At 43.7% G+C, this 23217-nt stretch overlaps 1 protein-coding gene across 6 annotated transcripts in view; it reads left to right on the top strand.

Moving 5' to 3' along the window:
- The window catches only part of plch2a (phospholipase C, eta 2a), a 178856-nt gene that overhangs the window by 75440 nt on the left and 80199 nt on the right, over positions 1-23217 (top strand). Inside the window, exon 1 of one of the 6 annotated variants that reach the window (XM_045693357.2) lies at positions 3102-3344. The exons of the other annotated variants lie outside the window; for them this stretch is intronic. Within the exon in view, the coding sequence (XP_045549313.1) occupies positions 3323-3344 (22 nt within the window). The 5' untranslated portion in view covers positions 3102-3322. Of the gene's footprint in view, positions 1-3101; positions 3345-23217 lie in introns of those variants that run through there. 6 annotated transcript variants of the gene reach the window in all.

The following is a 23217-nucleotide window of genomic DNA, read 5'->3' as shown; positions in this document are numbered from 1 at the left end:
GGGAGTGAGTGATGGGATACGGAGACAGCTTGTGAGAACAAGAGGAGGGGAAACTATACTGGGAAGTGAAAGAGAGAGTGAAAGAGAGAGATCAAGGGATATAAGCTTTTACACCTCTGCGATGACACCCGTGGGACATGGCTTCCCCCTGTCCTCCTCTTACCTGAGATCAGCAGCCCTCCTGCCAGGAGAACCCAGCCCTTCCATCTCGGTTTTAGCAGCACCTGGAGCCTGTTCTTTAGGGGATAATACAGCATGGATAATTCCAGCAATATCCGAAGCCTCAGCCCGGAGAAAGGTAAGAGGAGCCTTTCCGATTTCATACTTCCGCACGGTCAAAAGTAGGCCAACATGCGGCAAGAAGTTCGTCGTGGTTCGGAGGAGGGGTGGGCGGACGAGGCAGAGAGGAGTTCAATCGTTTGTTGAATGCTCTCTCTTTCTCACTCTGTCTCTTTCTCTCCTCAAGACAATTCAGAAAGAATCCATAGATTTTCTGTTGTTATTCCACTTTCCTGTTATTATTTGATAATGTGCTTATGCCCACTTGCTCTCCTTTTTGGCAGACAACGAGACACACTTTTTTTTTTGCACGGCTGCCCTCCTATGAAGATCTGTGTGCATGCCCTCCATTTGGGAAGCCACCGAATAAATCTTTTAAAGGGTTCCACGCTGAAAATAGCAGGTTTGAATGCCTCAGAGGACCGTACCGTAATCTCTCTTGGCTACAGCACAGTTTCTTTGCGGTGTGTTCTGGTGGGCTGCTGTACCAAAGGAATGGCGATGGAATGAGAGATGAGGACTGGGGATTCGGGACAGATTTAAGAGCGTTGTTGCCCTCATCGTCTCCAGACCCAGATCAATGGCTCTTTTGAGATGTGTGTCCTTTGGTTGTCCTGTTGTGGGGCTCAAGTCGTTCATTATTGATTGTATGCGGGTTTTGAAGATCGTTCTGCTCGGTTTAAGACACTATATCCCCTTTAAAGGTGATCACCTGGGAGGAAGTGTGTTAAGGCACTGCGTAAGTACGCGTAAGTCACTTTTTCACCCGCACTGAAAGAAAGAGGGATACACAATGGTAGGAGGAGAATTATGAAAGGAAAAATGAAAAAAGAGGGAGGGGCAATGAGGTCAACTCTATTTTTGAAAATTCTGTCTCCAACAGGGGTTTGCTCTTCCCTCAAACCTCCCCCACCCCTCTCTTCCTTACTCCCCCAAGCCCAGGTAACCATAGCATAATTAGCGACAGCTCACCCTGGCACAGAGGACCCAGTATAGCAACGACAGCAGCAGCATTGCAGGCCAACAGAGGCACATGGCGCTAACACAATCAAGCGCTAGTCAGCGTTCCAAAACTACAGCAAAATGGTGCGCTAATGCTCCCCGCTCCACATGTAAGAAGTGTCAAAACGGGGTGCAAGTGCTTACTTTTCTCTAAGCTGACTTTGAAACTTGTGCGCTCATGCTACACTAGGGAAGTAGTATTTTGAAGTTGCGCGCAGCGAGACAAGCTGTACAGCGCTCACACAATGGAGTTAATAGCTAGCGGGAACGTGCTAACAGAGTGAACGTGCTAGCCTAAGTGCTACAAACAGTAGGCTTTGATACAAAAGAGTGTGATTGTAAGCGCTTATCTTATATCTAAAAGAACACCAAGGGATGCTTGTGTGACAATTTGAAAGATTAAGAAAGTCTATTGAAGAGTGTTTCAATGTCAATGAAAAGTAATTTCGCTAGTCACCTCTTGCTTGTGAACATAACCTCTTACCGATTGATTATTTTATGACCACTTACTCTGACATCGCTTATCGACCTCGATTCTGCTAGACTTATTGGCTGGCTATTGGGCTTTTACAAGACTCCCTGTCGCACATGTGTTGCAACACAAGCTCCACGTTTCCCACAGGGGAAGACTAATGGTAGTCAACTGTGTTTCAAATCATCCATCTAACATGCTGCTGGCATTGCCAATGGTTACGTCATGGAGATGTATGGCAACAACGAACAAGCACCTTTTTATTGAAAACACACGACAACAAAACTGTTGTGTACATGAGATCAAATTCTTCATTGAACACTTGAACCCTTTCAACGAAGAACCATATATGTGTGTTTAGCGAAATTTGGATATTGTCAAATATGTATATATTGGGGGGGGAACGTGTCTCTTTCAATTATAATTGCTCGTTTTTTTTTATTTAATACTTTTTTTCCATACTTTTTTTTTTACACACATATGGTTCTTCATCTGTAGGATTCAAAGTCCTAATGCTGAAAACAAAACCTTCAAATCCCAGAAGCAAAAAGGACATTGTGTTTGGAAAGACTCCCAGTTCACATATCTACTTCTTAAGATAGAAACATCATGAAAATCCCTTGTCGTTAGAGGCCTTAGTGTGACATACATGCAACTCTTGCATTACCATTAAGACGTGAAGCCCAGAGAAGGAGTGTGTGTGTGTGTGTGTGTGTGTGTGTGTGTGAGCTGCATATAGGCATTGTGAAAATTTCACATTAGGGTTTAGGTCAGGAGGCAAGCTCTGCAGTGCCGTCCCCCACAAAGGCCTTGCCAATAAGTGTCTTATCTCGTGGCGTTACGTCTTGTTTTCTGTGCATCATCGCCGCAGTCAGATGTGATGAAGTTGCAGTGTGTCCAAGGCGGTGCATTTTGCGGTCGGTTGTTGCCAGGAATAGAGTGGTTTCTAAGGACATTTGTTGTGTCTCTTGTTAGCTATTCCCACTTGCTCAGGGAGCCTTATGTGTCAATGAACGAGGTCAACAGATTTGTGCTTGGAAGACTTGCGCGCACACACACACAAACATTTTACAGCATTGTGTGGTGAAAAACACAATATCCATTTCACAGAACATTTCTAAATTCCTGTAGAGAAATTAGAGTGATAAGATGCTATTCTACGGTACTAGCGACACTTCTGCTGCGCATCGGCAAGCAGCCTGGGTTGTACGTTGATTCCTGGGTAAAATAACTCACTAAGCCCTCACCCTGGCGTTTCATTAGAGGCTATGTGAGAAGAATGTCACAGCGGAGTACCAGGCATCTCGGCAGCTTTACGTAACACTTTGGATAGGTCACAAGAGCACTGGGGGCTGGAAGATGTGAGACGGAGATGGATAATGTGAGAGGGATGACAGAAAAGCGAACAGAGGTAACAAAGGTGCGAGGGAGAGCTTCTGCCTTCAAGGTGCTGGTGAAAAATTAAGAAAGACTATGCGTCTGACTGTCCATCCGTCCACTGATATAAACCCACCGAAGCAGCAAGGGCTCTAATCGTGTCTGAAGTGTCCTTGTCAGGAGCAAACCAAGATGGCGGAGACATCTCTCTCAGGTAGGACATTTTAATTGGTTTTTTCAGTCCAGCTGTCCGACAGAGTGCCCTGAGAGAATTCCCTCCGGGAATGTTCTTTGATCATTTTCAGAGGCAGGATGATGCTTGTTGAACCCAATTACTTATGTTCAGAGAACGTTTCTAAGGAATAAGTTTGACTCCTTCTCAGGCTATAGAACTTACCCTTAACTTAACCCCAGTAGAGAGCTCTGTCGGAGCTTATCCAAATGATCAACATACACACTATAGATATACAAACGTATGTGGACACCCCTTCAAATGAGTGCATTTGGCTACACCTGACAGGTGTATACAATTGTGTATAAAAACATTGACAGTAGAATGACATTACTGAAGAGCTCAGTGACTTTCAACGTGGCACTGTCATGGGATGCCACCTTTCCAACAAGTCAGTTTGTCACATTCCTGCCTTGCTAGAGCTGACCCGGTCAACTGTAAGTGGTGTTATTGTGAAGTGGAAACATCTAGGAGCAACAACAGCTCAGCTGCAAAGTGGTGGGCCACACAAGCTCACAGAACGGGACCGCCGAGTGCTGAAGCGCGTAGCGTGTAAATCGTCTGTCCTCGGTTGCAACACTCACCACCGAGTTCCAAACTACCTTTGGAAGCCACGTCAGCACAAGAACTGTTCGTCAGGAGCTTCATGAAATGGGTTTCCTTGCTCGAGCAGCCGCACACAAGCCTAAGATCGTCATGTGAAATTGGCTGGAGTAGTGTAAAGCTCGTCGCCACTCTGGAGCAGTGGAACTGTGTTCTCTGGAGTGATGAATCATGCTTCACTATCTGGCAGTCCGACGGACAAATCTGGGTTTGCCAGGAGAACGCTACTTGCCTGAATGCATAGTGCCAACTTCAATCATTAGGTATACAGGAAAACTACAGTACGGGTTCCCTCAGAATGTTTACACTGTATTGTAACTACCAACAGGTGTGGTTTTGTGTTAATGTCCAATGACAATGACCATGACAGGAACAGTTTGCGGAGTGTGTCCATTTTGCATGTTGCGTGTTTTAACTCCGCCGATAGTGTCAACATTCAGAATGAACCTGCACAGCTCTTCTTCAGTTATCTGTAACTGATTGGTCTGAGTGCTGTTGTTTACCAACCTCATTCAGTACTTCAGCAATGTACGATGACACTATTCTGGGGGCCGTGCTGGGGATGTAAGTGTATGTGTGTGTGAGCTGCAAGTAAAAATGTTTTTGTAAACATTTATGTGGAAATTGTTAAAAGTAGTTTTTGGGCAGAGATTTGTCTGGTTTGTTTAACTTTTGCCATCATTAAAGTGAGAAATCTGAGTCTCCGCATCACTCTGTTATTGTTGAATTGCCCTTTACTAGCCTCATACAGTACAGTCCTTCAGCAACGTTCAATGAGACTATTCAGGGCGCCGTGCTGGGGATTCACAGCTGGCTATAGATTTTATACTAATAGATTTAATGGTGACGCTGGCGATGATGTGTAGGAGTACTTGCAGCGCACCTTATCTCGCTAATAACCAGGGGTTCTTACAGGCCGCCCACACACGCTCAATCAGGACCTCTGGTTCTAGCTACTAGTGCACAGGGATGAACACTTGTCTGTGGTCAATACCCGCACAAGTACAAGTGGTGTAGGTGGGTGTGTTTGTTTGAGGGAACTCAATAGAGGTTATAGGAAACCACAGGAGAGTGTATTTGTGCAGTCTTGTATGGATGTTTGAACGGGACTGTGGGCTTTCTTAATCGCCTGCATGGATTTCTTGTAGTGTTGAGCGCCCTGGTCAGTCCACCTTGCTAAACCTCTGGTGGGAGGTTTAGCAAGGCTAATGTTTCCCGGTTGGGATACACTGTGCTCTGAAGCATCAGAAAGCAAAATATTTAGTCTAATCATTTCAGAGAGCAGAATATTTCAATAAGAAGATTATTTAAAAAATAAGTATTTCGTTGGACACGGTATATTCCAGCACAGTGTTATCCCAGAATGCCATGTGTTTATGTCTGTTTCAGAAAGCCACTGACCGAGCACTGACTTTCTGTTGGTTGAGCCAAAGATGCATCAGACAGCCTATAGTCACTTGTCTGTGCCTGATAAAGAATGAAGATCATGGAGAATGCACATCTTTACTTGTTCATCTTTACTTCCCATTCAACCACCTCCCTGACGTCACTGAATATACCATTCATTTCCTTGAGAGATTAAGTCACGAATCACTTTGAGCCAGTTATATGGAAACAGTTATTTCTCCATTAGGGAACTGCATCTTCCATGGCAGCTCCTGCTCATAAAGAACAGCAAATTGATTAAGGGATTAGCAAATTGGAATTGACAGAGCAAACCATTACTGTAGATCCTGGCTGAATGAGAAGGTTCAGACGGCACGTAAACAGACCACAGACAATTGACTCTTCATTCCCAACCTCTAGCACAACACGGCGTACAGTGACAGGAACTTGTCAGCTTTCGCTGAACTGCTTCACATAATGCTCTCTCAGGAGCTTCTATAGGATGGCAACAATAATATACACTTTCACATTTTTCTTCTTTTGACAAGTTTTCAGAGTGAGTTGTAGTTGCAGAGAGATTAAGTTTGGTGCTGCTAACATGGCTGATGTGGACGGCTTTATGTTTGTCTCTGACGCGGGGCCTGTTATTGTGCCGTGTCGCATCGAGTGATGGAAGCTGTTTATCATTGGGCCGCCCGCTGCTTTTATGGCCTTTGAGCATGGTAAATGCCCCCCGTGAGCTGAGAACTCTGGGAACTAAGAGAGAGAAATAGAGAGACAGAAAGACACACAGACAGAGTCAAAGACGGAGAGAGAGAGAAAGACCGAGACTGAGAAAACAGAGAGAGGCTGCCATTAGGACATGTAAGAGGAAATGTACGGGAAAATGGACACGGGACTGGGGAATACTGGAGCTTTTTTGTTGTTGTTGGGAACAGAAGGTCCCTATTCACGCCCAGTAAGGGACCTACCCCGTTACAGTGGTGCTACTTGACTCAGATAACACAGTTGGGCTCTGCAGAGAGGAGGAGGTGAAAAGAGGGTAAATATAGCCAATGCGTATTCACTAACTAGTTAGCTATGCATGCGCTAGTAGCATCCATTTTGCAAGTGACGTCACCCGCTCTGAGACCTAGAAGTAGTTGGTTCCCTTGCCCAACAACAGCCATGGCTCAGCGATGAATACACTGCTTTGTGAGGGGGAAGTGTTGTTGGGAACAGAAGGTTGCAAGTTCGCACCCAGTGAGGGACAGGACAGGTATTCAGCATTTGTTTGCTTTGGAATGTCTGGTTTACACTATCGGCTAGAAAAACTCAGTCAGCAAAGATCCTTTCTTGAATTGATATTTCTCTTTAGTCATTCAGTCTCACTAACGAGGGTATTGACCTCCTTTGAATGACAGTGTCTGCACTGTAGAAAGAAATCATTATCGTCATCACATTTTCCATGTTAATTGTCGCAGCCAGACAGCAGGCAAGGTGTTATCTCCAAATGTAAGCTTTATCATTTCAAACATGCATTGTGATTGGTCTGTGTTTTGATGCCCAGCAGTACCACATAGCAAGATTGGCACATCATAATTCCGGTCCTGTATTTCCCCCAGCAATATACCCTATTCTAATGATTGCTACCCCAGTGGATGACTTGAGGGACTGGTCAACTTACCTCTCATAGTGTACCTAGTGTTCTCTCTGTCTCATTTCTCAGTACCACAGCAGGGTTCGCTGCCCGCCCTCTCTTCGCTGATGACAGTCTAGTTAACCTTTTACAAGCTGGTATGCCTTCAAGACCGTGGCATGGAAGCTGAGAATGTGCATTAAGTGAACAATGTATAGCTACTAAAATCTCCCATAACCCAGTTTCCAAAAAGTGCAAGTGCATGCACAGCACGTTTGAATTCAAATCCACTACAGAAGAGTCCCGACATGGCTTTTTGTTAGTGTTTAAAGACTTTGTGGTTTAGGTACTTTAGAAACTGTTCATGGTACTGAGCTGTTCTATATCCTCTGCATAGGTTTAACCACAGTTCAACCAGGTCCAGTTTAACTAGATAGACAGGGGCCACAGGATTGGAGCCAGATTTTGAGGTGAAATTGTGTGGTGCGGTGTTTGGGCAGTCAACACCTCAGATTAGCCAAGACAGAATCCTCTGGACCCCTGATTCCCCAAACATACGCACACACACACCAAGCTCATCCCCCCGGAAAGCTAAGCAGCAGGGTTCCATATCCTCTATGCCACCATGCCATCTGGCAGACAAAAACTCTGCTCTCCGTTGGCATGGTAACCCTAAGTAAGGGTTCACGGTGCCCTTGCTGCTCTGAGCCTCTGATCTTTGATCCATCCGGTGGGAATATATGTAATTTTTTACACTTAAATTACCAATTTACCATATTCATTCGAGCACAATTTAGCAAGACGTACTCAAATATTTTGCAAGGTAAAACAAAAACAACCATTTCTAATTGGACAAGTTGTAGTTCCTCCCTGTTTCAGTCTGTTTTCTTCCGTTTGGTGCCGAATGAATACAACCCTGGTTAGCAAGTTAATTGACACATCATTCTCACTTACAAACCATGACCAATAGGATACTCCCAATACAGGATGGAGATTAAAAAAGAGAGAGGATAACTAGTGCAGTTTCTCTCAACCTTCGTTGTACTGTTGAACAGCATATGTAACGGTTCTCTTCCTTGAACAACCGCTAAAACCGACACAGCTTGGACGAGCGCTTCCATTAAAATATCCCAACACATCTCAACATAGAGGTTGAGAAACAATCTGTGCTGTTTTTGCACTCTCAGATAGCAATCTATTATACCTAGTCATTTTCATTTGGCATGTGCGGAGTCAACACGACTGGAGTTAAAATAATGTGATTTCACTTCACATGTTTTCCCTGTTCGTTCAGAGCCGTTTAAAGTGTTTTAGGTAGTGTTGCATTCCATAACTGCACCACTTCTTGTTACGCTGCATGATATGAGATTGACCTCGGCTCTCCCAGGCAGGCTGGCTGAGTGGCAATATGCTTCTCCCTGGTATCTTCAGGAGGAGGGTGGCTTAGAGGGAGGAGGGATAATAGAAAGGGAAGGAGGAGGAGAATGGGGGGGCTCAATGATCTCCCATGGTGTTAAAAACGCCTGGCAGGCATTTCTTTACGTGTGTCAGGACGATAAAGTCTGATAATGATTCATTCATACAATAATCAGACAAGATTCTGATATGTATTTTCTTCCACATTGTGGGTAAGAGCGTCCCTTCTTGTTTTTTACAAGTCTTTACATAATGCAATTTGGCCCAGTGGATTTCTCCTCCAGTGCCCAAGTTCTAATCTGCAGCCGGGAGTGTGGATGGAGGGAGAGGACAGGGTGGTTCCTATCCAGCTCCCACCAAAACTGTTTCAAATCCTACATTGCTATTATGAATTGTAGGGTGAACCCACGGCATTAGCTGAACCAAAGCTGACAAACTTGTGGGAAATTTGTGGTAAAATTGTATATAAAATGACATCCTATCTCCTGACAGAATTCCTGATAGAGACAGAAAAAGGGAGACATAGAGGGAGGCGGTATAAATATAGTAATAATGTATCATATTTATTTGTGAGGCGGGACAGATACAATTAAAGCATTGATAGATTGAATCGTCAACAGGCAGATGCATTGCAACAACATGCTTTAGATTACGCTATAGTATAGAGAGAGAGGGCGAGAGAGAGGGCGAGCGAGAGAGAGAGAGGGCGAGAGAGGGCGAGCGAGAGAGAGAGAGAGAGAGAGAGGGCGAGAGAGAGAGAGAGGGCGAGAGAGAGAGAGAGGGCGAGCGAGAGAGAAAGAGGGCGAGCGAGAGAGAGAGAGGGCGAGCGAGAGAGAGAGGGCGAGAGAGAGGAGGCGAGCGAGAGAGAGAGAGGGCGAGCGAGAGAGAGAGAGGGCGAGCGAGAGAGAGAGGGCGAGCGAAAGAGAGAGGGCGGGCGAGAGGTTGGGCGGGCGAGAAGTCGAGAGAAAGAGCGGGAGAGGGTGAGCGAGAGAGAAAGAGAGAGAGAGAGAGAGAGAGAGAAAGAGAGCAAGAGAAAGAGAGAGCGAGAGAGAGCGAGCGAGAGAGAGGGCGAGCGAGAGAGGGTGAGCGAGAGAGGGCGAGCGAGGGAGGGCGAGCGAGAGGGAGGGAGAGAGAGAGAGGGAGGGCGAGCGAGAGGGAGGAGCGAGAGAGAGGGCGAGCGAGAGAGAGGGCGAGCGAGAGGGCGGGAGGGAGGGAGGGAGGGAGGGAGAGAAATCCATTCACAACTCAGCCTATCAATCTGTCCACATAGTTTAACACATTAAATGTATGATCCCACTGAGTAACATTTATTTTTTGCATAGTGTAGCCTATTCAAGTAAAGTACAATAAACCACTGTCTGTTTTTAAAGACATGTTGCATCCTAACCAGGGTCATATTCATTAGGCACCAAACGGAATAAAACGGACTGAAACAGGGAGGGACTACCTGAACTTGTCCAATAAGAAACTCACATTTTGGTTTTCCGTTGCAACAAATCACTATGTTTTGCTATGTGCTTTGCAATAATAAATACAACCCAGTACTCCATTCCCACAAATGTAAGATTGCAGCCTACAGCTATAACGCCACTGTTTTAATTTAAACAATTCAACATCACAATAATTCTATTGACAGGCTGGGTTCTATACAACTCATTGATATCTCACTGTCATTCTCCACACCGCCTTGCCAAGTCCAACCGACTCGATATCGGGGGGGGGGGTACACATGTTTATTGCGGCAGTCTTAAAATATATTTGAGTTTCTTTTTTCACCTCTTCTGTTTGTTTTGGGCGGCACTCACGACCTTGTGAAATCAAAAGATAGAGTATAACGGCGAGCGTGTGTTGAGGTCACAAAGAGAGTCTGTAGTTGGAGCATCATGAGCCTCTTCTGGAACAGCTGATGCTGGTGTCAGTGTTTCTCAATCAGAGAAGCCCTCCTGGGAATGCACATTTTGATGTAGCCCAGCAATAACATGCCTGATCCAATGAATCAAGATTGGTGGTGATCTGACACGTTGAATCAGATCTGGTAGTGCTGGGCTAAAACCAAAAATGCTGTAACCCATCAAGTCATGTTAAGATCTGGTTACAGATGACGATCTGTCTTTAGAAAAGGAAGCATGGAAAGGAAGCTGTTCTGAGGCTCTTGGAACAGAAGCTGAAGCTAGTACTGTGTGAACAAGCTGGATCCTGCTGTTGTGCTAGCCTTGGTGCTGAAATGCCCCGTTAGGTCAGGCCTACTATAGTCCATCCAGGCTGTGAGTGTGCCTATACAATACTACAGCAGAGATTGGATCTCTATATCAGAACAAATTACCGCCAGAATCCAGTTGCGGTCGAAGCTAATAAAAAGGTCAAACAGAATTTCCCTTCAAATCTCGTTCTCAAGCCAATAAGCTAGTTTCAAGTTGTCTGGTGAATATTGAATGAGCTGCCTTTTTTGTGGGGATCAATTGTAACTTGTGTTATTTACATTGGATAAAAGTATAGAACATGGTATATCATACACTACAGTTGAGGAACAATGGGAAAGTAATTCTGCCTCAAAAGTTGATACATTTGTAACCACACTTTTGAGAAAATGGCCCTTGAATGTTTTGGTACACCTATTGGAGAGCTCTTCTTTGTTTACACCCATTCAGCATCGTTCAAACCCTCTTAAGCCTTAGCCCCACCCTTCTCTTTAAGGATTCACATGTGAGGCCATGTACTAAACAGAGTAAGGTAGTAGCAAACAACCAAAGCTTTCAAGAGTAAAAGTGGTGAAAGTAGTAGCAAAAATACACATATCTAGTCCTTAGCCTACAGTGCATTCAGAAACTATTCAGACCCCTTGTCTTTTCCCACATTTTGTTACATTGCAGCCTTATTCTAAAATTGATTAAATAGCTTTTTTCCCTAATCAATTTACACACAATACCCCATAATGACAAAGCAAAAACAGATTTGTATACATTTTTGCAAATGTATAAATATATAAAAACCCGGAAATATCACATTTACATACGTTTTCAGACCCTTTACGCAGTACTTTGTTGAAGCACCTTTAGCAGCAATTACAGCCTCGAGTCTTCTTGGGTATGACGCTATAAGCTTGGCACACCTATATTTGGGGAGATTCTCCCATTCTTCTCTGCAGATCCTCTCAAGCTTTGTCAGGTTGAATGGGGAGCGTCGTTGCACAGCTATTTTCAGGTCTCTCCAGAGATGTTCGATTGGGTTCAAGTCTGGGCTCTGGCTGGGCCACTTAAGGACTTTCAGAGACTTGTCCCAAAGCCACCCCTTCCTGCATTGTCTTGGCTGTGTGCTTAGGGTCATTGTCCTGTTGAAAGGTGAACCTTCACCCCAGTCTGAGGTCCTGAGCGCTCTGGAGCAGGTTTTCATCAAGGATCTCTCTCTGTACTTTGCTCCGTTCATCTTTCCCTCGATCCTAACTAGTCTCCCAGTCCCTGCTGCTGAAAAACATTCCCAGAGCATGATGCTGCCACCACCATGCTTCACAGTAGGGATGGTGCCAGGTTTCCTCCAGACGTGACGCTTGGCATTCAGGCCAAAGAGTTCAATCTTGGTTTCAACAGACCACATAATCTTGTTTCTCATGGTTTGAGAGTCTTTAGGTGCCTTTTGGCAAGCTCCAAGCAGCTGTCATGTGCCTTTTACTGAGGAGTGGCTTCTGTCTGGCCACTCTACCATAAAGGCCTGATTGGTGGAGTGCTGCATAGATGGTTGTCCATCTGGAAGGTTCTCACATCTCTACAGAGGAGCTCTGGAGCTCTATCAGAGTGACCATCAAGGCCCTTCTCCCCCGATTGCTCAGTTTGGTCGGGAGGCCAGCTCTAGGAGGAGTCTTGGTGATTCCATACTTCTTTCATTTAAGAATGATGGAGGCCACTGTGTTCTTGGGAACCTTCAAAGTGTATTTGTCACATGCATAGGATACAACATTTATAAACAGTGCAGTGGAATGGTTACTTGCATAGTAGCAATATAAAAAATAGAAAGTGTCCAGATAAATATTGTATAAATATTTTACAATTATTAGATGATTCTTACCCGGACACACTTGTCTTGATTGATGGGTCATGTGAAAGAAATGCTATAACCACCCCACAGCCACATCTAGCTAAGTGGATGGGTCACTATTGTCTAGACATGTTCATGAAATACAATAGATGGCCGTAATCACTCCCAGATACACTTGGCTAACTTGATCGGTCATGTAATCATTTAGCAAAGTTGAGTCTTTTGTTTAGACATGTACTGTAGGTAGCTAGCTAGTTAGCTAGCTAAAAACAGTTAACTTAATGGTGATTTCAAGACAACTGCGACAACTGCGAACTTGGAAAAATACTAGTGAAATCATGACGTCAGTGATCTTCAGGTCGGAAAGTCAGGGATCTAGAAAGAGGCCTGAGTTCCTGAGTTGGATGGCTGTTCAGAACGATTTTTCCCAGTTGGTGATAGCTTTTTTCCGAGTTCCCAGTTGTTTTGAACACGGCAATAATCCCAACCAAAACTACTAGCAATTCAAACTGATTGTCATAGCTAGCCACAATGCATGAATCTGCAGGTAGCTAAAACTAACCAACTAGGTTCAATGTTAGCTAGCTATCTAACATTAGGCTATAACTAGCAATGCAAATGTCTTTCTTAGATACAAATAATATTACTACACAGATCATACACATAATGTTAGTTAGCCATGTTATTGACAGAAGCATGCTACATGGCAGACCAATCTGAACTCATCTCTCGGCATGTCTGACCCATCCATTATCTCAGCCAATCGTGGCTAGCGGGAAGGTTCTTGTCTTTTTCCATGGCCAAACCAACTTGGCTCGTAATTTAACCATTTTATTAGTATTTACAGATGGCATACAAGTTTGCTATTAAAGCACATGAAATTTCAGAAGGCATTTCTGCCCAAAAAATAAATGTTTACATTAAAATGGCTCTCCTGTGAAGTAGTGACGTGCGACATACGCCTAGTTTCTTGAAATGAGTCACATATTTAAATGTGCTTTACCGGTTGTCTGTGCTGTTGGTCCTTTTGGTGGGAGGAAGTGCAGATAGGGTAAACTTTTTGCGACGCCGGTAAGTTCTTTTGCCTGTATTTTTCCATCTCCTGATGCATTTCACGTGATGTACAATATGTAAACAATAGCCGAATGTAACCGAACGTTGTCGACCAAAGCGTTTTCCCTCGCAATCAGCTGGAAATTCTTGTGAAATTTTCCAGCTGATTGCGTGGGACAATGTTTGGTCTGTACTTCGTTTAAGCTCGGCCATTGTTGACACATTGTGCAAGTCGTTTGCAAAGTGCATCCTCACTAAAAATACAAACTGGACATACAAACAGACATACAGACCAGCGTAAAGAAAGTCTGGTCAATGACACTACTCTGTGGATATTACCTCCTACATAAGGTCAAAATCAGCAGACAACAGGTAAAGTACATTCAAATGAAGTTTATTCAACAGTCTGACTTGTGGTGGGACTGTGAGAGGACTATTCTCCTATCGGATTCGTATTTAATTTTTAATTTTTTACATTGTCGAGATTTGTGAAAGTGATATTTCAGATAAATTATATTTTGACTCGTATATGGCAAGGGAATGACTTAGCCACGTAGGACGATACTGCTGCTATATCTCCAGCGAATTCATGAGAACATGTCCACAATTCCCCTTGTAGGATGAGATGTTAATGTGTGTGCGTTATAAGCTATTACATTTCATAATCTTAAAATGGCTCTGTCACTGACTGGCATGAACCAAGGTGGATCTCTGCCAGCAGAAACCACATTTTCCCCCCACTTGTAACCACCCAAATTAAAATTGCATTGGACTGCTAGCTGAGGATTTAACGGAGGCATTTTGATTACAAAACAACACATCAATATTCAACTTGTCTTCTGTTTCTTAATTCTAACTAATAAGGACTGTGGGATTTCTTATATAACAATGGAAGAGGATTCCAACTCTCTCTATTTTTACAGTGGAAGGTGTGACATTATTGCAGTGTTTGCTTTGTCAGATTTAAGGCTTTGCACCCCCTCTTTCACCCTCCCACTTGATTTTTGCAGCGCTTAAGTCGTTCTATATGCACCTCTGCCAAAGACACACTAGTAGCTAATCATATCTTGGTACACCTATATCAGCAGGCCATTCAATTAGCCAAAATTGAGTGTTTGTATGTATTCAAACCGGTCCCAGATTATACAGGTGGTCAGAATAGAGAGGGAGATCATTTTTCCCCTCCATGGAACGTAACTGGAGATTGAGGTCTCTCAAAAACTTTCCTCTCAGCCGGGGAAAGCGAGTCTGTGTGCACAGACCTGTGTGTGTCGTCATTTTGATACCCTCTGGAAGCCCCACAGGAGACACTTTCAGGCATAAAAAAATACTTTTTAATTGGTGAGAAGGAAAAACAAGACTTGTTACATCTCTATTAGGGTGCCTGGCTCATTCTCAGTGTGTTTCTCTCTCTCTGTGTCTCTCTCCCATTCTCTCTCTCTTTCTCGCCACACGTTAAGTAAATCCCCCCGACCTGGATTAGAGATTCCGAAGGATTTACGCTCCCGGCTGACACTGAGAGGCAGTCTTTTGAATTCTAGCTGAAGAAAGAAGAGAAAGGATATATAATACAGGCGCACCTTGTTGTCAACTGAGATGGAGAGATATTGAAGAGAAGGCGAGCTGAGAGAAGAGAAGAAGTGAAGGTTGTTTGTTGTGGTGAGCAGCGCCAGATTATTGACTAACTGTTGACAGCATTTGGAGAGGAGGATTTTCTTCTCGCTCTCCCACCGAGAAAACTGCCTACTGAAAAGGCTAGATCTGAAAGAATGCTTTGGAAAGGAGCCATCAGCAGATATTGTGATTACTAACTCTCAGCAGTCTACCAAGGAAACTGTACACTAATCAGCTCTAACAAAGACAGAAGAAGCATCCTTCCGAATCGAATCCCCCCAAAATCCCCCTTTGACCTCAGTAATACGTTAAGATGTCCATGTTGCATTTGCATTGGCTTTGCCAGCCAGAGGGAAAACAGACATAACTCTACCTGAGTAAACGTAGCCGGGGCATTCAATCTCCTTTTCGCAATTGAGAGAAGCAAACGGGGAACCGGCGGCGTGCACCCACAATCCTTCAGATATGAGCGCCTCAGTGATGACAAGTGGCCTTTTTCCCATGTCCTTTCCCGTGTCCTCTGCGCTGATGCGGTACGAGGAGGCTGCCCAGGAGCCATGCCCTACCACGGACCAGGCCCCCATCCACAGGGGCGAGAAGGTGAAAGAGAAGAAGAAAGAGGGGGAGAGTGTTGCGTGTAAGAGCCAGCAGCAGGCCTCCCTATCCTGCCTGGTGGAGGAGTTCTTCTGTATTGGCAGCAGAATTGTGTCCTTCTCCATGTGGAGGCTGGGAGACATGGGTAAGGATGGATGGATGCATGGATGGATGGATGGATGGATGGATGGATGGATGGATGGATGGATGGATGGATGGATGGCATTTGGACTAGGTTAAAGATTGGCCACTACAATAACTAGTGTTCTGGAGTACATTTGTTGTTGAAACGGAATGGGAACTTGGTCATGCATGTCTGTATGTATGTGTGTGCGTGTGTGTGTGTGTCTGGATTGTGGATGTGTTGTAGGAACAGTACATTTGTTATGTAGCTCTGGTGAGACATGGTACTAGGTACTGTTCTACCAGATGATTGGAGTGTGTCAGTGGGACTGTGGTGGAACAACTTGTCCTATGACCTCATTATTGGTCTGCTGCTTTTTACATCAGTGACACAGACACCTTCACTACAGAAACATCTATCTATAGGTGTGTATGTGTGTTTGCTGTATGTGTGTGTGCACGCTTGTGTGTGTGGGTGTGTGACATATAGACTCCAGACAATCCCCTAAAGCTTAGCCTAGTGCTCTGACCGAGTGCGCGAAGGACAACGTGACTCCGCCCCTTTGGCTCTCCTGGCCCACTTCTTCTACCCAGACTGCACTCCCACTGATGCGCTGGACGACCAGGTCATGCCATCACTGTGGTTACACCCGGCACTTCTGCCGCTGCTTATTTAACAGCATTAAGGTTGACACCAACTTACCTCATCCTCAGCTGCCTCCTGGCAGATTACGTGTCCATCACCTGTCGTCTGGCTTCTATTTTAACCATGTAAATAGTCGTAAAGCCCTCACACGATGGGTAGATGTCTGAAGAGTGTAGTTATGAATCAAGGTCATGGGGTAATGTGTTGTACTAAAATCATGTTGAGAGTCAACACAAAAAGTTAGGAGATGGACTAAGTTGGGAATTTTGTCAGGGTAATTGTTTTATTGTTGTTGACGGTCTTTGTAATTACTTTCATTTGTTTTCAAGCATTTTTTTTGGTCTGATTCTTATCATTAATTGCGTTTGTTGAATTCCAGTAGCTTGTTCTCAAACAAACAAGCAAACCACTTTAGTGTGTTTCAATCAAACCTTTAGGGGCGAAGTGATTTCTCCCATTCAGAGATGTAATTGTTTCCCTTATTAGCTGACACGCTGTTACACACAAGTGATTCTGACGTTCTCTCGTAATTACAATCAACTACAGGAAAAGTAAAATAAGTGTGAATTCAGGGTGACTTTGTTGACATGCCGAGGATAATACCATTATAATTGATGTATTTATTTTCAGTAGCTCCCAAATGTAATTTTGTTGTTGGTCATATCTCCCATGACTGGCATCTGTATACAGTAGGCTAGTCAAGCACAATAATGACATACAATACTGTATTTTTTTAGGACTATTTTATCCTGCTGGACTGTCTTATTGTCTATATATTGTTTTTACATCTCCCCATACTGTGTAACCCTGAGCATGTTTCCATGGCAATGGCTCTGGACCCAATAATAAAGAGTTCGTTTGAAGTGGCCAGTCTCTGGGCAAACATTGAGATTTCCCTCCGGCTGTTAGTATAAGTCTTTGCTACAGTACTACTGCAGTATTTCTTTGCCATGCTGTGTCTGCTTGTTATCACTAAAAATGAGTGTCTCACGTCATGCCAAACCTTTATTCATTAGGGACCATTTTTTTAAGGGGGGTGCACATTTTTTCTCTACCACCTGAATCATTGAGCCCTTGATCAGTGAGTTCAGGTTTGTTGGTGCTGCTGGGCTAAAACAAAAATGTAGACCCGCTTGTGTGATCCCAAGGGGAATTGATCGAGAAACACTGCACTACACACACACAGCTGGAACACTTTTTATTTTCCTTCTCTAATTTCTTCAGGAAACAGATACCAGTTCTTCTGTGCAGTGTAGTTATATTATGAAGAGTTTCCCACAGATTCCTTGAAGTTGAGTCTTCTTTACAATGTGTATCTACCCCAGTTTGACGAGTTGGTCCCTAATTGCTCCATTAGCAGCAATTCAAACAGCTGCAACTTCCGAGAGCAGCAGTATATCTCCGAGAGAGGGGAAAGTCCAACATGCACTAGACTGGTGCCTAATTGATTGTCCTTTGATTGGTCGGGCAACCATGGGCTGTGAATAGCCTTGAAGTTTCCAACGTATTGACAAAATACGAGTTGAGTTGCATTCCTATGGAGAAATTCCATATCCAAGTTAACAAACAGGAATTTAACTGAAGTGACCCCAACCCTGTAGAATGATGTGGTGTTCTGTACACTTCACAGTCGACTGCAGATGACCCAACAACCCATTAGTTCACATTCTATCTCCCCCAGTTTAGACTGCAGATATCCATCATTTCATATCATAACTCTTTGAAGCAATCATCTTTCCCATCTACCTTCCTTTGTCTCCCCTTTCTTTCCTCTCCTTTTCCCCTCTTCTCTTTTTGTCAGCAATCAGCACTTGGCCCACTTTAAACAGAGTTTCGTTAGACTAGATTTGATTCGATTTTGCCTCTTGTCGCTGTAGTGAAATCAATTAGTCTACCCCCCCAACACACACACACTCACAGTTGAGTAGATTCCTTGAGGAGCTGTCTGTCCGTATCATGGACTATGAAGAGCTAAGATGAAGGCAGGGTATAAGGGATAGATGCAGTCAGTGATACAGTGTTGCGCTTCTAGGGGGTTGTGATGGTTCTGTAGCAGATGTTGGTCTTCACCGGGGACTCAGAAAAGTTGGAAGGAGACCACCTACCTTATTACATCTGGGATGGCTCTTCACAGATTCGGAGCTGAAGAGGCAGGTGGACAGTTTAGTTGTTGGCACAGTTCAGGGACGGGGGAATACAAAATATATAATACAAATACTGAGCTACATTGTATGCCAAAACATTTTTGGGGAATATATTATTTTATACTAATACAATTGCTCATAGAAATTGATTTTGTTTAACAAGTAATTCCCAAAAATTGGTGTCAAAATGATCCCCCGTTTTCAATATTCCAGCACCCTCTCCCTGCGAGGATAAGGACACTGAGCCTTTTTCTTAAATTATTCATGAGATTGGGTGGGATCTTAGACCATTCCTCCATACAGAATACTTACAGATCCTTGATATCCTTCATATGCACTTATGGACTGCCCTCTTTAATTCAAACCAAAGGTTTTCAATGGGGTTCAAGTCCGGATACTGAGATGGCCATTGCGATATGTTGATTTTGTGGTCAATTAACCATTTCTTTGTAGATTGTGATATGTGTTTCTTAGAAAAAAGGGTTTCAAAATGGTTATTCGGCTGTCCCCATAGGAGAACCCTTTTTGGTTCTGTGGAAAGGGTACTACATCGAACCCAAAAGGATTCTACCTGGAACCAAAAGGGTTCTACCTGGAACCAAAAAGGATTCTTCAAAGGGTTTTCCTATGGGGACAGACGAAGAACCCTTTAGGTTCTAGATTGCATAATTTTTTCTAAGAGTACATTTATTGAAGAAAAAAAGTATTACTTGTTAAACAAAATGTATTTCTCTGAGCAATTGTATAAAATAATATAATTTCCCTTTTTTGCATAAAATATAGCTCAGTATTTGAATTATTTATTTGATACAGTCATTTTTGCTCATAATTATAAAGGCTGTCAATATTTTCAGACCCTACTGTAAATATATAAGTAAAGTACTGTGTCTCTATGCCACAATAATGTCAGGCTTCAACATCCATGCCCAAGCCATAGAAATATAATTACTTGAATAGGCATTCCCATTCAAGTCAATGAGTGGGTGATGGGTGTTCTATTTATATTGCTTAAACAGCCTGAGAATAAAATGAACACAAATGAGCTGGACTGTTTGCAAAGCCCGGCGGGTTTTACTGATGTTGTTGTTGGGCTGAGCATTGCTACAGTATGTCCAGGCCTATTTGGAATGAGCTAGAGTACAGTTACAGTATGCATCAGCTCTATTGTCTCTGGTGGATAATATTCACAATGTGTATTCCATGCATAGCGACTCACTCAACACCTATTTTCAAGGGAATGAAATGAATAAACATTATTGATCCCTAGAGGGAGAGACTGTTTTTTTTTTTACTGGCAGCAGACAGACAGGGACAATACAGACACACCAGCATGCGTCAGAACACCTATGGAGATTCTCATTTTCTGTCCTCTCTCTGTCCTCCTCCGTGACCTGGAAACCAATAAGTGGTAGAGAGATCGAGGAAAGTGTCAAGTCGTTATTAGGCGAATGGAAGAGTGTCCGTCCCTCCTCAATACCCACCTTTCATCGAGGATAGTCATGTGTATTTGAGTTTTGATATGTCACTCCTCCTGTTCTTTTGTCGGAGGGGAAAAGCATGCACACATTACGCTACACACAATGATATACCATGACATTTGGCATTCTTACTGAAATAAAACAACACACTTTTGAATGGAGATTTTATGACAGAAAAAGACATACTGTATTGCCTAGACAGGTTTCACGCATGTACAGTAGCTTGTTGTTGTTGGCACTACAGTCAGACTCCATGTGTAGCCAGTTACACTGTACACATTCAAGGCTCTAATAAAAAATGAAACTGAAAGTAAAATGAACTTCCACAATTTATTTCAAATCTTAGCCATATCATCTTTACATCATTGAAATCACACTGATTCAAGGTATTTAACAGTTTAAAACATCCATGTTGTCATATACACATGTTGTCTTGAATTTCAATGTTAGCTAGCTTCGCTACTAAAAAGAAAGCTAGCCAACAACACCCAGAATTGCGACATGCACACTATCCACCTAAATTGCTGTAAAATCTGAATTATTCATCCAATCATGAAAACATTTGGTGGGGCTATGCATGATACTTTATTGATCTAGTGTGCTAAAGACAATGAATAGTGTTTTTAATAGAGTTTAAAATGAATTTGGTTGTCTTTGGAGGAAACATTCATTTGTATATTTCCGTTATTTTTACCTTTAAATTGTACATTATTTTGTGTGTAGGATGGACCTAGGAAAGTTGTGAAGGCATATATTTAATCTTACATTTATGCTCTTTCAAATGATATAAGAACCATGAGTGTGCTATGTACATTTCTTGATTTATTAGCCGCTAAAAAGGGTAAGTATTACACTAAGATGAATTGTCCAGAATTGTCCAACTGGCTGGGGTTATAGCAGGTTATCAAGGGTAATATAAAACAGTAACTGGTGCACATTAATGTCATAATATAAACACATTGTTCAATTTATCGTTATTGTGATAATTAAGTACATTTATCGTGATGTGGATTTTTGTGCCTGATAGAAATGCTTCTCAATGTTGTCATATGATATCTCAAAACACTTTACAGTAGAGTTGGGTGGTATCCAGATTTTCATACCGTCGTACCGTTTGTGTACCATACCGGGGTATACGGTATTACCAGAAGTGCACACAAGGAGCGCTATTTCAAAAAATAAATAAATAAATGCACAAAACAATTTAGGCAACAGGGATCTTGATCTAGGAGGGGATTGAATGTCTCTGCTGTAACCTAGAAGCTTGATCTTGACATCTTGCCACTTAGCTAGCAAGTTATCAAACCAAATGCATTGCTGGAGCCATGACCAGGTTATAATTTATTTAACACATCTTTGATTTCTTATAGTTATATTTAACTTATACTTACAAGAAATGGCATAGCACGCAGCCTCTTCGAGGCGGGGGTGCCCCCGACCCAAAATTGACAAATATATGTTTATATATTTTTTTAAACAGTATTGAAAATCATTCCGTCGGTATTTCGAAATACCCCGGTATACTGTATAAACGGTATTTGGCCCAAGCCTACTTTACAGTCCAATCTATTGATCCCAATTGCCTCCGCCTACGGCAGTAAAGAAATAATTGGGCATATGACTAGTAGTCTAGTCAGAATAGTAGTCTATTCTCTCGTTCAGCCTATTGCTGGCACGTGAGGCTAACATTATAGTGCCACATACTGTAGCCTATATTATTAGCATCGTCGTAGCAGTAGCTGGTAGAATTGCAATTTAAGTAAGTAGTGGTCCGGATTGGACTGACATTCTGCATTATCCCCTGGAGCAGGTATTCTCAAACTGGAGCAATGCCGTCGTGGGTATGCCAAATAAAAATGTGATTCACATTTTAAAAAAAATATATACTGCTCAAAAAAATAAAGGGAACACTTAAACAACACAATGTAACTCCAAGTCAATCACACTTCTGTGAAATCAAACTGTCCACTTAGGAAGCAACACTGATTGACAATAAATTTCACATGCTGTTGTGCAAATGGAATAGTCAACAGGTGGAAATTATAGGCAATTAGCAACACACCCCCAATAAAGGAGTGGTTCTGCAGGTGGGGACCACAGACCACTTCTCAGTTCCTATGCTTCCTGGCTGATGTTTTGGTCACTTTTGAATGCTGGCGGTGCTTTCACTCTAGTGGTAGCATGAGACGGAGTCTACAACCCACACAAGTGGCTCAGGTAGTGCAGCTCATCCAGGATGGCACATCAATGCGAGCTGTGGCAAGAAGGTTTGCTGTGTCTGTCAGCGTAGTGTCCAGAGCATGGAGGCGCTACCAGGAGACAGGCCAGTACATCAGGAGACGTGGAGGAGGCCGTAGGAGGGCAACAACCCAGCAGCAGGACTGCTACCTCCGCCTTTGTGCAAGGAGGAGCAGGAGGAGCACTGCCAGAGCCCTGCAAAATGACCTCCAGCAGGCCACAAATGTGCATGTGTCTGCTCAAACGGTCAGAAACAGACTCCATGAGGGTGGTATGAGGGCCCGACGTCCACAGGTGGGGGTTGTGCTTACAGCCCAACACCGTGCAGGACGTTTGGCATTTGCCAGAGAACACCAAGATTGGCAAATTCGCCACTGGCGCCCTGTGCTCTTCACAGATGAAAGCAGGTTCACACTGAGCACGTGACAGACGTGACAGAGTCTGGAGACGCCGTGGAGAACGTTCTGCTGCCTGCAACATCCTCCAGCATGACCGGTTTGGCGGTGGGTCAGTCATGGTGTGGGGTGGCATTTCTTTGGGGGGCAGCACAGCCCTCCATGTGCTCACCAGAGGTACCCTGACTGCCATTAAGTACCAAGATGAGATCCTCAGACCCCTTGTGAGACCATATGCTGGTGCGGTTGGCCCTGGGTTCCTCCTAATGCAAGACAATGCTAGACCTCATGTGGCTGGAGTGTGTCAGCGGTTCCTGCAAGAGGAAGGCATTGATGCTATGGACTGGCCCGCCCGTTCCCCAGACCTGAATCCAATTGAGCACATCTGGGACATCATGTCTTGCTCCATCCACCAACGACACGTTGCACCACAGACTGTCCAGGAGTTGGCGGATGCTTTAGTCCAGGTCTAGGAGGAGATCCCTCAGGAGGCCATCCGCCACCTCATCAGGAGCATG

This window comes from Salmo salar, chromosome 13 (assembly GCF_965601325.2).
Source record: "Salmo salar chromosome 13, fSalSal1, whole genome shotgun sequence".
In the NCBI taxonomy this organism is placed as follows: Eukaryota; Metazoa; Chordata; class Actinopteri; order Salmoniformes; family Salmonidae; genus Salmo; species Salmo salar.
This window is presented reverse-complemented; position numbering and strand designations above follow the sequence as displayed.